Source organism: Pelecanus crispus, chromosome 7, assembly GCF_030463565.1.
Source record: "Pelecanus crispus isolate bPelCri1 chromosome 7, bPelCri1.pri, whole genome shotgun sequence".
Classification (NCBI taxonomy): Eukaryota; Metazoa; Chordata; class Aves; order Pelecaniformes; family Pelecanidae; genus Pelecanus; species Pelecanus crispus.
This window is the reverse complement of record NC_134649.1, coordinates 18,210,019-18,226,800: the sequence shown is the minus strand read 5'-3', so window position 1 is coordinate 18,226,800 and position 16,782 is coordinate 18,210,019. Positions and strand designations below refer to the sequence as shown.

At 37.7% G+C, this 16,782-nt stretch overlaps 1 protein-coding gene across 1 annotated transcript in view; it reads right to left on the bottom strand.

The window, feature by feature from the left end:
- The window catches only part of ENTREP2 (endosomal transmembrane epsin interactor 2), a 160,267-nt gene that overhangs the window by 40,859 nt on the left and 102,626 nt on the right, over positions 1 to 16,782 (bottom strand). The window contains exon 4 of the mRNA XM_075714414.1: positions 9,863 to 9,994. Coding sequence (XP_075570529.1) covers positions 9,863 to 9,994 — 132 coding nt within the window. The remainder of the gene's footprint in view (positions 1 to 9,862; positions 9,995 to 16,782) is intronic.

The following is a 16,782-nucleotide window of genomic DNA, read 5'->3' as shown; positions in this document are numbered from 1 at the left end:
ACAAAGTTATAACTGACTTTCTCTCTGCTATCAGTTGCCTTCCAGAAGCAGCTGGAGAAAAGCCATATTAGTCAACCACAGCTACAATCCAGCTATAATAATACACGCATTCAACATTAACAGCAAAAACCTCAATGTAATTTTAGGTCTGGAAGGGAAGTACTACATGACTGACAGCAGCCTGCATACAAAACCAGGCAATAAGGTGAATCCTTAAAGAACTTTCCTTCCATATATACCGGACCTCCAAACTCATAGCTATGGAAAAGCAGTAAGACACATTAACGTTTGGAATGAGAGTGTTTCATCTTGTTTGTACACACTTTATTCATCAAACGCATAAAGCACCAAGTCAAAAACCAGAAAGTTTCTCTGAAACTTCCTTTCATTATGTAACCACCTACCACAAACTACTGTTTCGTAAGGTCTTAAAACAAAGCCAAGTTATGATGATAACACCAAAGGACTTTAGCATAAGCCCAATAAAATCGTATGCTATTTGGGAAAAAACACCAATGGCCTTGCTTACTCAGTCTCCTTTTACCAAACTATTGCAGGAGCTCCCTAATTCCTTTTACATACCCACTAAAAAGAGATTAAAAATCAAGTAAGCCAAAATAAAACAAGAATCTCTGGATATCTTCACAACTCAATTCAGATGCAGGCTTTGGTAAATATTTAATCACTCCCTTGCCTCTTCATATCACAGCAATGAACTGTACTGTCAATTAAGTTACATGCATGAACATCAAACCAGGGAATTTAACATCCCGTACAGACACATACCACACAGACGAAGCACTATTATGACAAAATATTAATTCTTTCTGTCAAATATTATATAGAAAATTATCCAGCTGTGCTGCTTACACAGAATTGGGAAACTGTAATTAAACCTATTTTGCTCTAGAAGGAAACAGATGAATGCTTCTTGTCCCCACTTACTTCTCTGTCTCCACATTTATTTACAACATTTAAAATATTTATTATTTTTTGTGAAATGTGTTAGTTATGTTCATATTACCAAAAAAGTAAGTTACACAGCACAAACCCAGTACTTCTTAAGAGTTCATACCTGTGCAACAATATTGAACTGGCAACTCTCTTTACAACACACTCGCATTTTGCTGGCTCAATAGATTGTTTTCCTGTGGAAATAAAAGGTTCATAGTCTTTGAGGCTCTTAAATCCTTTGCACTTTTCAGACCTCAGTCAATATACAATAAAAGGAGTAAAATAAGCTTGCTGATGTGTAAAAAGAAGATTCTGTAACCAGTAGCCCTGAACACGTGGATCTAAACATCCACACTGATCAAGGGCTAAAACCAGCTTCACTTCTGCAATTCTGTGAAGATGATTTCTTTTCTCCTTGGTTGACTTCAATTATGGTGTTTCATTTCTTATACTACTATAACCTGAAAAGAGATAACGAGCAGTAAAGATTTTTTTCACCCATGAAAATAGTGGCTGTGTACCTCTTTTATTTGTGAATTCAAGGACAACAATCCTTTTAACTCAAATTATAATTTCAGTTGTTCTAACTGGTTATGTCTGAAAAACACTACAAAAAATAGCTTCTCTAATGTGGGGGGGAACATTGTCACCGAGGACAAGGAAAAGGCTGAAGTACTTAACGCCTTCTTTGCCTCTGTGTTTAACAGCCAGACCGGTCATCCCCAGGGTACTCAGGCCCCTGAGCTAGAGGATAGGGATAGGGACCAGAATGGAGCCCTCATAGTCCAGGAGGAAGCAGTTAATGACCTGCTATGCCACCTGGACACTCACAAGTCTATGGGGCTAGATGGGATCCACCCGAGAGTACTGAGGGAGCTGGCAGAGGAGCTCGCCAAGCCACTTTCCATCATCTATCAGCAGTCCTGGTTAACAGGGGAGGTCCCTGATGACTGGAGGCTTGCCAATGTGACGCCCATCTACAAGAAGGGCCGGAAGGAGGACCCGGGGAACTACAGGCCTGTCAGCCTGACCTCGGTGCCGGGGAAGATTATGGAGAGGTTCATATTGAGTGAACTCCACAGGCAAGTACAGGTCAACCAGGGGATCAGACCCAGCCAGCATGGGTTCACGAAAGGCAGGTCCTGCTTGACCAACCTGATCTCCTTCTATGACCTGGTGACCCTCCTGGTAGATGATGGAAAGGCTGTGGATGTCATCTACCTAGACTTTAGCAAAGCTTTTGACACCGTCTCGCATAATATCCTCCTCGGGAAGCTGGCAGCTCACGGCTTGGACAGGCATACTCTTTGCTGGGTAAAGAACTGGTTGGGTGGCCGAGCCCAGAGAGTTGTGGTAAATGGTGTTAAGTCCAGTTGGCAGCCGGTCACAAGCGGTGTTCCCCAGGACTCTGTTTTAGGGCCAGTCTTGTTCAATATCTTTATCAACGACCTGGATGAGGGGATTGAGTGCACCCTCAGTAAGTTTGCAGATGACACCAAATTGGGTGGGAGTGTCAATCTGCTGGAGGGTAGGAAGGCCCTGCAGAGGGATCTGGACAGGCTGGACCGATGGGCCGAGGCCAACTGTATGAGGTTCAACAAGGCCAAGTGCAGGGTCCTGCACTTCGGTCACAACAACCCCATGCAACGCTACAGGCTTGGGGAAGAGTGGCTGGAAAGCTGCCTGGCAGAAAAGGATCTGGGGGTGTTGTTTGACAGCTGGCTGAACATGAGCCAGCAGTGTGCCCAGGTGGCCAAGAAGGCCAACAGCATCCTGGCTTGTGTCAGGAATAGCATGGCCAGCAGGAGCAGGGAGGTGATTGTCCCCCTGTACTCGGCGCTGGTGAGGCCACACCTGGAATACTGTGTCCAGTTTTGGGCCCCTCAATACAAGAAAGACATTGAGGTGCTGGAGCGTGTTCAGAGACGGGCAACAAGGCTGGTGAAGGGTCTGGAGAACAAGTCTTATGAGGAGCGGCTGAGGGAACTGGGGTTGTTTAGCCTGGAGAAGAGGAGGCTGAGGGGAGACCTTATCGCTCTCTACAACTACCTGAAAGGAGGTTGTAGTGAGGTGGGTGTTGGTCTCTTCTTCCAAGTAGTTAGCGATAGGATGAGAGGAAATGGGCTTAAGCTGCACCAGGGGAGGTTTAGGCTGGAAATTAGGAAAAATTTCTTTACGGAAAGGGTGGTCAAGCATTGGAAGAGGCTGCCCAGAGAGGTGGTGGAGTCCCCATCCCTGGAAGTGTTCAAAAAACAGGTAGATGTGGCACTTCGGGATATGGTTTAGTCTAGTCTACCCTTGACTAGTTTAGTGTGGATTTGGTAGTGTAGGTTAATGGTTGGACTGGATGATCTTAAAGGTCTTTTCCAACCTAGACGATTCTATGATTCTAATACTAGGAAGACCATCTTTGCTTACAAAGAATCTGTTCTGAACCATATGGGTCTCAAATGCACATTGAACTGTAAATAGAAAAATGGCCAATGCTTCATAAAACAGATTTAAGGTATGAAAGTACAATACAGTACACTATTTTATATGGGTCTTAAATATTTATTATATTTTTAAGGAAGCAGTTCATAGCTGCTACTTAAGAAAAAGAAACTCAAGAAGGTCTTCTCTGATAGATGCAAGTTTGCATCTCTCTCATCAACTCATGTGTCTACGTTAAATTTAGTACTGGAGATATGTTAGTTAGAGAGTCCTGAAAGACTAAGGTTCCATAAAATAACTGGACAAGTATGTAATAAACAGATTCCAGTCATTCAGAGGCAGCTTTTCAGCCACAAGAGTTCACAACCGTATTCACTCATTTCCTAAGCTAGGAACAAAAACGTTTGTGAAGAAGGAAAAGTATGAGCATACTGTGTCTGTTATACAACTGTTACTTAGAACTTTGGAATACTTGTAGCTCAACTATTCAGACTACAAAGCCCACACTGAGCTGCTCTATTTTTGATGGTACCTAGCAAGGTAAATACAAGCTGAGCATAGAGAATATTTTCAGTTACCTGTTAAGGAACATGAAACAACTCCAGCAGTTAAAAATCTGATAGGAAGTTACTTATTCTACACTGAGCTTTGTCCAATTTTAAGCATTTGCATTTTTGCATTTGGCCATACAGCAAATCTGAGGAAAGTCTGTTCTCAGAACTCCAAAGAACATGTTAGGAGTCGTCCTCCTCTCTTTTGCAAGTAAAAGCATGAATGGAAAAAAATTTAAACATATGGGTAAGCTTGGTCATCAGGAAACTCAGTAAGAATAAATTTGGATTCAAAGGAGAAGAAAGGAAAGATTCACACAGAAGACTGCAAGAACCCCAAGTTACATACATCTCTAATAATGATGCCCAGCTTACAAACTAATTAATGGAATCAGTAACCTGAAAAGGACATTTACTATTTATATTGTGCTTTAATTTTAGCAGCTCCAAACCAGATATTTATGCTGAAAATAGGGTGGGAATCCGCTTTTCCTCTAGCCTGTATAGTCTCAAAACCATTCTACAGAAGCACTTTACTTAAAGTAGGAAGCAATTATTTGAATAGCAAGTTCATAAATTAGCATACGTGACTGCAGGTATTCTGGGCTGTGTAAGCTGTTAAAGTAATTAAAAATACCCTACTGGATCATTACTAAATGAAAGCAGCATAACATTCTCTTCTTACATGCAAATATCAGACAGTAATAATACATTACAAAATAATTCAATCTTCTAAATACCTAACTTTATCCTCTCAAAACACAGTCTCAAGAAGATAAGCTTTGTTGCATGCATGTCTTCAATAAGTTCAGGATATTCTGAGCTTAGAAAGAAGGAATAATTTCCACAGTGGAAAGCTGTCAGGAAAATTCAGTTCCTCATACTTTAATTAACATTACAAGAAAAACTCAGTTCCTTAAAATTTCATCTACAAACCAACACATTCAGTGCACACTACTGTGTCAGCATTTTATGCTCACTCAGAGGTAACGTTGTTTAAAAAACAGGCATCTCATTAGTACTGGTCTCGTCTTGGAAAAGACTTAGGTTGTTGCCTTAAGTATAATCAGCAATGTAATCCAGAGATTATATGGTTTTATAACTAGGTCTCTGTCTGTTTGCTTACACACATATGTGTGTGTCTATATGTATAAAAAAGATTTACCCTCCTGCATTTTTTCTGGTTTTATGTGAATAAAAGCCAACTTGCACAGCAATATCAGAAGACTGAGAGACAGTCAAGAAGGTAATATACTGCTGATAACACCTTGGCTAAATTAACTGTCTCTCATGTAATACACTGCTTTTAAATCTTCATTAATTTGTGAGCCTTTAAGAACTTTTCCAGTGGAGCTTCGGCTCTTTAATTGATTCAAGCCTACTTGTAAGAGGTTTATGCTTCTGTCCTGTTCCACAGTTCCCTTAGCAGTCTGGAATCTTTGGCCATTAACTTCTACTTTATGCATTAGGATCACTCCTTTCTTGTTTGGACAGAAGGTAGGAGCAAAATGAGCTCAACTGAAGTCCTTCTCGGAAAGTGAAAAAATATTCAATTACTTCCAAGCACAAGAAAAGGTAGTTACAAAGTGTTATTTGCACAAAATCTATTGGCTCTGGCAAACAATTTATCTCGAGTAACTGTTTTTCAGATATTTAAATAATGAGCCTTTTACGTTTTACCCAAGAGATTTCATATGTTGGACCTTTTAAGATTTTAAAATACCAAGTTCTGTAAGATTCAGTTAATTGTAAAGTAAGGCGGTCTACATATCAATAGAATAAAACATTTTGCCATAGCTTCATGCTTCAGCTCATATTTTTCTTTTAGGAATTTTACTGTAAGTAAAAGAGTTATCTCTTTACTGTAAGAATAATGTTACCTTTTCCTTTTCAATCAAGTTCACAAGACAAAAGTAACCTGTACAAAATTTAAATAGCAGAGAACAAATTATTTCTAATATTTCATGCCATAAAAATTATTTTCTCAAAAATCATTAAATATTAAAAGGAATGTCCTGAGGCAAATTTCCTTGTGTAACAGTACCCCCTCCTACATTTGTAAAACCATCATATATCTTTGATTATAAACACAAAATCTCCTTAAACCAGAGTTCACCCAAATCCAGTATCATTCATATTCATGAACTGGACCTAACAGACAGTTGACAAGAGTGAATAGTGAGGTACATACATTAGCCTTGCAAACATGTTTCTTTGAAGTACTTATCTTGATTTACCTGATTTCCTGATATTGTTTGTATGGGACATGAAGTTCAGCATATAAGTGGCTAACACCAAGCCAGCTGAATTCAATCTAAGAGTGAACTTCACTGTTGAAGGAGATGACTCAGAGGGAACAGGCAAGCAGATGCTCCTTTGGCATCTTGGCTATAGCACTTCACTGCACTCTACCTAGCAGGTAAAGACTTGGAATTTCAGTAATCCCAAAGGTTGATCTATGTGACAGAAGAAAGTGCAGATCTCAGTGCCAGACTGTTTTCACTAAAAGCCCAGTGCAGATGCTGTGGGGTTTTGGACCAGATCAGTTCATGGAACAGATTCATTCTGTGATGACATGACTGCTAAATCCAAACCGATAAACTCACTGGCAGGAAACAGCCAGGCACAGAACTGCCCCTTCTTGTGGCAGCTCTGTGGAAAAGCAGATGAAGTTGATGGCTGTAACTGCACCCTACGTCCATCACATCTGTAGTCATCGTCTCATTTCTGTACGTCTGATTCTTATAAACCTTTCTAACACTTTTTACAAATTTTGTAAATAGGTAGGATTGATTTGATTTTACCTTAATTTGGCTTGAATTAAGTCAAGTAACTTCCTAACATAGGATAGAATTATTCTGGAAATGCGATTATTGTTAAAATCAAGATGCTGAGACACCAACATTCTTCAGCAGCACAAAATATTGACCCCGAGTACCCAAAGGAAAGAAAGGAACCTTATTTTCAGGGGCAGTTTACGAGCTATTCATGCAGGAAACTGTGTAGAAAATGCATCTTCTGGTGAAAAACAGCAACCAGAAAATCTCTTCATCGTAAACCAGGGCAGATTGATCAGACTTGGGTGCCTGCAGATCTTAACGGTAGTTTGTCACATTATGCAACTGTGCTATTTTTACTGGAGATGTGCAGACAAGACTACAAGTATAATATCTTATAAATAAAACCCCAAATCCACCAATTCACTGTCCTTGAAATGGGTTGAGTCCCCAGCCCTTACAACAGTGAAATGGCAGAGTGTTTTTGTCCATTTTACTGTAACGTTATTTTGTGCTGACATTTGACTATTCAAATAATCACAGGAATTAGCACTTATTTCACAGATCACATATTCAGTCAGCTTTTGCAATCAATACTCATATCTATATAGGTACATATGTGTGATCATATATATTGCAGTGGTAATTCTTGTGTCCCCATTCAAATGTTTGGGTTGTTCATTCAGGGTTTGAAAGGAAGAGGCAGACATTGATTTACAAAGGAGCATAAAGAGATGATTCAAATCAGATCAGAGATGACAAAAACAAGTTAAACAAAATTTTAGAAGTTTTTCAAAGCAACTATGACAAACCCCCACTCAATATCATGCAAGGCATGATCCCAGCACAATTTAGCATACACAAGACTAGTAGCTACTGTTATTTTTCCTTGTTCTGTTTGACTGACTAGGAACAAGATTAGACAGGCAATAGGTGTACAATTGTTCTGTTCACAATGCAGTTCCCATAGTTGCTACTATCAAAAAAGCACAGATGACTTTGTGGAAACATGAGATTTTAAGGAGAAGGAGCATGAAGCCTACATAAGATTACACACCTTTATGTATAACATTAACTCTGGTACTCTACACTTTCTCTCCCTCTGGCTCCCCAAATAATGAGCACAACTGAGCTTCTGGTACTAAAACATCTGTTCTCTTAAAATCACATTGTAGTTGTTAATTGCAATTAAAGAAGGTGAGCCTTATCACTGTCTGTTTTTTTACTTAATGAGCTGCAGTCTTTTTTTCTTACGGGCTTAGTAGGATGCTATTCTTAAATTTACAGCCAGGAACATAGAGCTCTCAAAGCCAAATAGAAAGCAAATGTAGAATTAAAACTGAAAAAGATTTAATAAACTTTCTGAAAAAGTTATTTTCCTAACTACCTTCTCTTAAATTAAAAATTCTGAACATACTTAATTAAAGCTGCACTCAGACTATACTCACAGGAACTCCTGTGTTTAAATCAGTCCTCTGCTAGTGCAAGCAGATATGTCATCAATTCCTTATATAAATGACTAAGTTATATTTTAAAAGAAATTATATTTTGTGCTTCTATTCTCATTGCTGTATTTGTTAGAAACCTTACCCTGATTTCCAGCATATGTTGCTTCTACTCACTTCATATGCTGACAATGTCCTCAAAGATAAACAGTTCTTTTCTCTCATTAAAGTTTACTCTACTGGCATATTTACAGCAAGCAACCATATGCTCCCTCAATCTTTATTTTTATAGGATCAGCAAGTCAGCTTTTTCTGTACCACAGGTTCATGTTCTTGCATCTGTCATACTTTGAAGAACATCTTTCTGAGAAGTTATTTTCCTGCATTACCTTCTCATAACACATTTCACTGAAACTGCACCACTGAATACAATCCTGAATTTAGGATTCCAAGTAGCAGTTAATTTTTTTTTTTTTTTGACCAGCAAGGTCAAGTTATGCTTTTTTTCCATGTACTAAATTCCTGCTACACAGTAGGTAGCTCCTGTAGTCTCCTGTAGTCTCTTTTATCATCCCCACTAAAACCTGAGGCAAAGCTCTTAGTTAATTTTAGGGCCATATCAAATTGTTTTAATTTCTATCTGATCCTTATTACTTAGCAGTTGTTTTTCTTTTTTTCTTTTTCTTAACAAAGCTGAAGATTTAGATATTTATTATATACCTTTTGCAGGATTTCTGCTTGTTCTAAACTTTAAAATATAGCTTCAAATATCAATGTAACTTAGTATTTTCAGGCCTCACACAACAGTCTAAATCCCAAACATCCTTATCACATTGAATTTCACTACTTCATTATATTCTATTAACTTTATTAAAATATATACTTGGAAACTGAGAGCCACAGATGCAGAGTTAGTTCTGTTGATCATTAAATTAAACCTAGAATGAATCAATACCTGTCTCTCAGGCTAGGGTCCTCTTCTCTGACCCGTTCTTTCATGGATTCCTTACTGTTTTCCAAACCAACGTAACACCATGTCTTGCTAGTTTGGTGACACTGAAGTGAAGCCATGATGTGGGCAATTACACTGGGATATAACTCACTCATACAATATTCTTAATATTTGCTCTCAATTTTTATTCTGGGTAGTTGTAACACAAAATGCTACAGGATTTAAACTTCTTATAATATTGCAGAACAGTCTATAAGCATGTTTCCAGCATTATCCCAAAAGGACACTTACTATTCTCTCCCAAAGTAACTTCCATCTGAAATACTGCTAATACTTTGTGTTAGCAGTACATCATGAAATACTTCATCATTCTGCAAATACCTTGTGTTTGTTTGCAGTCTACCATAACATTACTAAACAATGCCAACCACCACCTTTGATTCTAGCTTTCTTAAACAGTAACATGAAAGATACCTGGTTTTATACCTTCTGTTATACCTTGTAATTTGTTTCTTAAATAAACTCTAACAAAAGTTACCTATACAAATACAGATATTGAATCTGTAACATAAAACCATTTTCCTGCATAGAAGCACTACATTCTGTTGGATTAAGATAATTTTTGTTTTTGCATATAGGAGTGTATGAACACAGAGGACACCAGCTACTCCTCCTTTCATCACACTTCTGTCTTGCTAAGTACTCACTACTTAAAACGGAAATAAACTGTTAATTCTTCTCATAACGCACCTTTAGGGTCAGCCTCACAAGATTACACTCCTGCAGAGGGTTCAGTTTCAGCGTTTCTCCCAGGTTACTGCAGCCTGATGTTTGATGCTGCATTTCACAGCAAACACAAACACCATCACTGTCAAATTTAATCTGTGGAGGGAAAAAAAAAACCACAAACCGAACATCAGACAAAGTATAAATCAACAGACATACACTCCCCAAAAATTATATTTACACTTACTGTGACAGTAATGACTACTAAATGCAAAATGAAAATCTCTGTGCCGAATCCCCTGAAGCAGAACGTCTTCCATTGGCTAATATAAGCTATAAAACCAGGTAAAATACCGAAAGAGGATACAATACCAAGTAGTATTACATTTTATGCCTCTTTTTGAAAAAAATTTGCTTTACCAGGGCAGATGAAACAGTTACCCAACTGAATAAACATCAAATCATACCCAATGGGGAAAGACAAAAAATAATAGAAAAAAGTCAGAAAATACATGAAGCGGTCATGATCACAAATGTAACATAATTACACGTACATGGAAAAATAATTACAAAAGAAACTATGACATAAAATTGAGAAAAGAGAACACAGCATGAAGAACAAGTGGAGGAAGTAAGACGTATATGTTATCTCATATTTTTACTTTGGAAAAGTTTTCTCTCTATTTTCCTATGTTCAGTTTGTCTTGAATACAATAAGCATTCAATGTTTTTACATTTTAAAAAGGATTATGCATTCTATTCTTCAAAGACTTAGACTAAAGCATGCCTTGCTAAGAATACGGAACCCTGATCATTCTCAAAAGGTAAATAAAAGTTAAGATATCTATGAGTGATTCTAAAATAATCCCATATAGCTCAATGAAAATATTCATTAAACTGATTCCGACTTCCTCATTAAAAAAAAAAAAAAAACACAACAACCCCCCCCCAAACAAAAACTATAGTGATGCTTATTTTTCTGCTTCCTTCCAACAAAGACTTTTTTTAAGCCAAAATTTAACTCTATACATGTTTTTACCTAGCCTGTTACTATGAACTGTCATTGCTTTAAATCTTCTCAATTGGGTATTTCTATGCTTTCTCCATTCCCATTTTTGCAGGTTATTTAAAGGGCTAATAATGGGATACAATACCTTACTTCTCCAGGTCACTAGTTGCAATTCAATCCAGGTTAGTATTGAGAAAAGTAATTAGTATCACATGGGAGTTCCTTGAACTATGAGTTTAAAAATACCAGATCCCAGGCTTCTATACTCCAATAATCAGTAGTAAGAATGACACTCATGAGAAACTTCCATGGCTTTTCATGTAAAGAATAAAAGATTCAGTGTACCATTCAGCCATACTCAATCAGTCCTGTATTCCTCCAAGTAAAGATGGAAGCACAGTGGCTGGGTGGTGAGAGATCCGAATCACGATGTTACTTACTCTTTTACCAATTAAAAAAAAAAAAAAAAAAGAAAAAAAAAGAAAAAAGAAAAAAAATTAAATTTTCGAGACACAAATCCACAAAAAATTTCCTAATGCAAATATGCATTTATTATTTTTAATTCAAATTCTCCCTAGAATGTTGCCAATTTCCTGAACAACAACAGATAGCAGCATTCCTTGTAGAATTACCTCGCACAGCCTTATACGTAGAATCATTTCAACAGAATATTTTCTTACTGCTTAAAACCTCGAATAATGTTTAAATTGTTCATACAATCTTAATAGCTACATATTTAAATGTATGTATTTTTTAGCGTCACCCCTATCAGGCTTATCTAGTACTCTCTGTTTACATGCTGGTGACCAGAACAGCAGTTGGAAGAGCAGAAATAAGAGGCCATTAAAAAAACATAACAAACTTTACCAGATGAGATGCAGATGGATGAATGCTTGCCATATACAGTGATGAAGGCATGCTGCGCTGGTTTTGGCTGTGGTAGAATTAATGTTCTTCATAGCAGCTAGTATGGGGCTATGGTTTGGATTTGTGCTGGAAACAGTGCAGATATCACAGGGATGTTTTCGTTACTGCTGAGCAGTGCTTACGCAGAGTCAAGGCCTTTTCTGCTTCTCACCCCACCCCACCAGCGAGCAGGCTGGGGGTGCACAAGGAGTTGGGAGGGAACACGGCCGGGACAGCCGACCCCAGCTGACCAAAGGGATATTCCACACCGTATGGCGTCATGATCAGCATAGAAAGCTGGGGGAAGAAGGAGGAAGGAGGGGGACATTCGGAGTTATGGCATTTGTCTTCCCAAGTAACAGTTATGCGTGATGGAGCCCCGCTTTCCTGGAGATGGCTGAACACCATCTCAACCCATGAGTTTTCTCACTTTTACTCTTCTGATTCTCTCCCCCATCCCACCGGGTGGAGTGAGTGAGCCGCTGTGTGGTGCTTAGTTGCCAGCTGGGATCAAACCAGGACACACACTGAGGGCAGAACGCTCTCTCAGTGGGCTTCAATTCCTGACCTCCAGATTGCCCTCTAGCGAGTATAATTTGTAAAAAGGCTTTAAACAATCTGAGTATGTAAATTATACCATTTCCCGTATACTCAAAGACAGTGCTGGAAATCATTGTCTATGGCAACTCACAGAGACTGGCCATACCCTAAGCCATAGACGCTGTTAAAAAAAAAAAAAAATAGTTTGAGCACCTTTATAATAGTTGTTTATTTCTAATTAGCATACAATTTAATCCACAAAGCTGCTTTAGCAACTCCAGAGTGGGTTTTTTTTTCCCAATTCCTGTAATCTTTTAATACCTTCTTTTAAAAAGTAAAAGATCTGAACAAAACCCAGCTACACGGTTTATGATTAGATAACCTCAGCTCTTTAAATCAATGGAAAATACAAAGCACTAAATGCCACTGGGGAGGTCTTGCTCCTGAACCTCTCTGGAAATGGCATCAACTGTTAGATAAATGCTACAGACGAAGTTTGAAACTTACACTTTGAATTTAGAGTTGTGTCAAATTCAGTGGCCAGAATGCTACGGCACACCTGCTATACCAGCACCAGGCATAGAGCAAATCAATATAGTCTTCAGCTGCTAAAACCTTTTTATAATGAGGAAAATGGACTTCAAACAAAGTGACCTACTGCAAGATCATTTATTCTCTGATTCATGCTGCCCCTGTTCAATGAAAGTTAGTCACTGATTCATGATGGGATGTATTTGACATTTTTAATATGAAATACAGATCCCAATTCTACTTTTATCTTGTGTAATGAACAGGTGTCACAGAAGTAAGGCTAAAAAGAGAAATACTTTCTTGGTCAAGATTCCCCGTCTATAAGAGAATCTCAATTTATTCTGAAAGATGTTCCATAACTTTGTACTGCCCAGTAACATTCCCTTTAACTCAATTCTTTAAAATAGTCAAAAGAGTATTGTTTACATGAAAGTTCCTGCAAAACATAGGGACATCTTAAAAATCATAGCATATTCCAAAACACTTAAGATTTGCAACCAGAGTGCAAAACCAAACTCTATTTAATCTTAGACATATATTGGGGGGGGGCTTTTAACAATTTGCCCCATTGTGCACCTTTTCCTTCAAATGTCTGGGAGGTGACATCTTTGCTAACTTTTGCTTTTGTGATGGGGAGCAGTACAAAAGGCTGAGCATGTCACTGCATTCGCGCTTTCAACAATACAGCAAGTGAAAGCAGTTTTGAGCCCTTGTGCTCCAGAATGCTCATCCCTGCCCTACTGCTGTCTCACAGTCGTGCAGACAGGATCAAGAATTCATACAGCTATCCTGTGACCTACACATTGTCAAAACTAACTTTTCTTATTTTGTGTGGGAGTGGTTTATTTTCATTCCAGATCAGACCTCAAATGCCATTCACTGTATAGCTTCACAAATACAGACAGTGGCACAAACAATGGAACTACATCAGTACAGGGAGGAGTTGGGCTTACTTCTTCCAGCTGCAGGGCTGGTGTTTGCCAGCCTCAGACAAAGTTACATCAGCAGTGCCTCCAAAACTGTGTTCTTTCTCCTCTCTCTCCTGTGCTTAAATCGCTTTTTGGTTGGCAGAGCTCAAGAATAAAGCATGATTCACTTCATTCCCTGCACATACTCCCCAACATCGGTTTTCCTCTGTATATTTGTGTTCCACTTTGTGATTCTTACTCATGCTAGTAAGCATAGTCAGTAATCACAGTATAGTTTGTGTACTTTCATATTTGTGACAGCTGCACAGTACACCCTCATTGAAACCATATTTAAGATTTCAAACATCAGCCGGAGCTGCCTACATGCATAAATTGTCTTTTATTTTGTCTTGCCAAAAAGCAGTACTGTTACTTCAAAAGTGATAAAACCCATTAAAATCTGACTTTTATGTAGCAGAGGATCAAAAAAGTAAAGGATCCTCCACAACAAAGAACACAGAGAACTTCAGACTTACTAAAAATACATACACACACATACACACACACACAAAGCCTCTTATGTTACAATAAAGTAACAAAACTGTGCACAGACCAGACTTTTTTCATTTGTATCGATTAATCAACTTCTGTCTAGGTATTAAAGGTGTCTTAACAAAGAAGAAATTACTGCTGAGTGCACACACATTCTCACCAAAAAGGGCAAGTTAGGGATGAAGTAACAGTGTTACTTTGCATTCTACCCCTTCCCTATTACAAATATAAAACTTCTAGTAAAAGTAGTAATAGATTTTACTTTTCTTCTAAATCAACTTACAGGGTTTTTTACAGGGAACATAAAAACAGAAGGACAAAATTTCTAAACAAAATATAAAAATTCAACAGTTGAAAATAAGGCAGTGAAGTGCTAGAAAGCCTCACCGATATGTTTATTGGAAGGAACCTAAGTCGATTATAGCAGCTTATGCAAAAAGAAAGACCAGGAGGATCCAGTAAGGAATGAAGTTGAGTGGTAAGGAAATATCAAAAGGAAAAACTGACAAGTGAATAATAACGAGAAAAAGTACATATATTATCCTGGAATTTTAAAAATTGTTTTTCAACATGCACAGAATTGAATGTAGCTACAGCACAAAATGGAATACAAAGAAACCTCAGTTCTGGAACTGGGCCCTGCCATTCATCTCTACGTGAACCTGCACTTGCTTTGCTTTTCCTTGCTTTGTCTATTCCAGCTAAACATAATTCACGGAAAAAGGAGTCTTCCTTTATATGTTACTATAAGCACAGGACAATTTCAGCTGTACAACTGAAAGATAAATTATAAGCAATCTTTCTATACCGAGATAGACACTGTCACTACTTTTCTGAATAATAAGCAGCTCTAAATTTGATTTAAACTACAGCATTTATTTTTAAATGAATAAGTGACTTAAAATAAGACAGGTACAACCAGTAAAGACAAATAAAGACTAAGAAATAAAATATCACTTACAAAATTCTATCTTGTGCAGTAATAGAATATAAACGAAAATATGAAAATTGCTCTACCCACAAAGGTTAAGCAGAATTTTTAGAGATCAATTTTTTGAAAAAGAAATTCGTAAGATAGAAATGTTGTTTCTCATACACACATGAGAAATGAACAGCTTGAGTGTGTAACTGCTCTGTACACATCCTGCTCTCACTGACTTAAAGCGGTATCTTGAGGTTTTGGCTGCAGAATCTACAGCTAATCATGGGAAAAAAAATTCCAATTAAATGTTCATAATAAGCCATTAAAGCTACTGGTATTGTTTTCTTAAAGCTGCAGGATAAAGAGCACAAATACTAAATTCACAAATTACACATTCAAAATGCTAACATACGGTGAGCACATTTTTTGTATTCACACAAAAATATATATTATGGAATCGGCAATAAGTCCCCAGTGTTTAAAGCAAAATAAGACCCTTGTGTCTCATTCTTTTTCTTCAAACAACTACTCTACATGTGAAATGCTTCTGGATTTAAACTCCACAATACAATAGATACTATTATCACTTTTAAAGCCATACATTCAGCATGAATTAGTTTGACAGAAATACTACAAGTAAAACAGAATTTATTTTTAATTTGACTTTTATACTGTACTGTGCTTTGAAATTTACTAGCATGTTTTTGTTTGATACAGTTACATGGGATGTTAACTACATCTCAAACTGCATGTTTACAAAAGCTGGATTTTGACTCCTAGAGCTGCATCACTATGAAAGAAAGTAAATTTGTATCCTAGAAGGCAATCATGGGATTTAGAGCTCTCTGATAACATACACCCTGTTGCATAGTGCAGGACTGCACAGATCTACAACACTAAAGTGAGCGATCTAAGGAATTAACATGAAATATGAGCTTAGAACAAGTTGTTAAGAAACTGGTATTTTTCCTTTTTGAGTGAAAAACGGTAATAATAAAATACGTTCAACATAATGCATTACCAAATTTTGAGTCAGATCCTGCACTTAATCAGAAAGCAGTGCTGTTCGCTACAGTGCATCGCTCCCAGTGGGTGGTCTGCAAGAACAGAACTCTAGAATTTCATATGTATAAGCGCTTCAACATGGCAATATAAAGTATTCACATGCAAGTCCCCAACCTGACTGAAACGTGATTTTGAGTAAGGAAAATCTGAAAAGTAAGGTCTGGGCAGAAGAAACTAATTTTTTTGAAACAATTATGATAAACAGTCACAATGACATTAAGTTGCTCTCATCCAGTACAACACGCTGTGGCAAAGCTACTTAGTATTTCATCATGCTCTGAAAATTGAAACTAGCAGTTCGAACATTTGCTTATCTTTTGCCAGCTCATCATTTCATTAATCCAGATGAAAATTTGCACATTGCATCTGCAGCAGGAACGAAAAGCTCAGGGAAGTACGAATGAAACATAACTGTTGCATTTTAATTTACTAGCCAAGTACACTGGGCTTTGGAAGAAGTGCAAAACACTGTTTGCAAGGTTCTTGCTTAAGTGACAACTTTCCATTAACC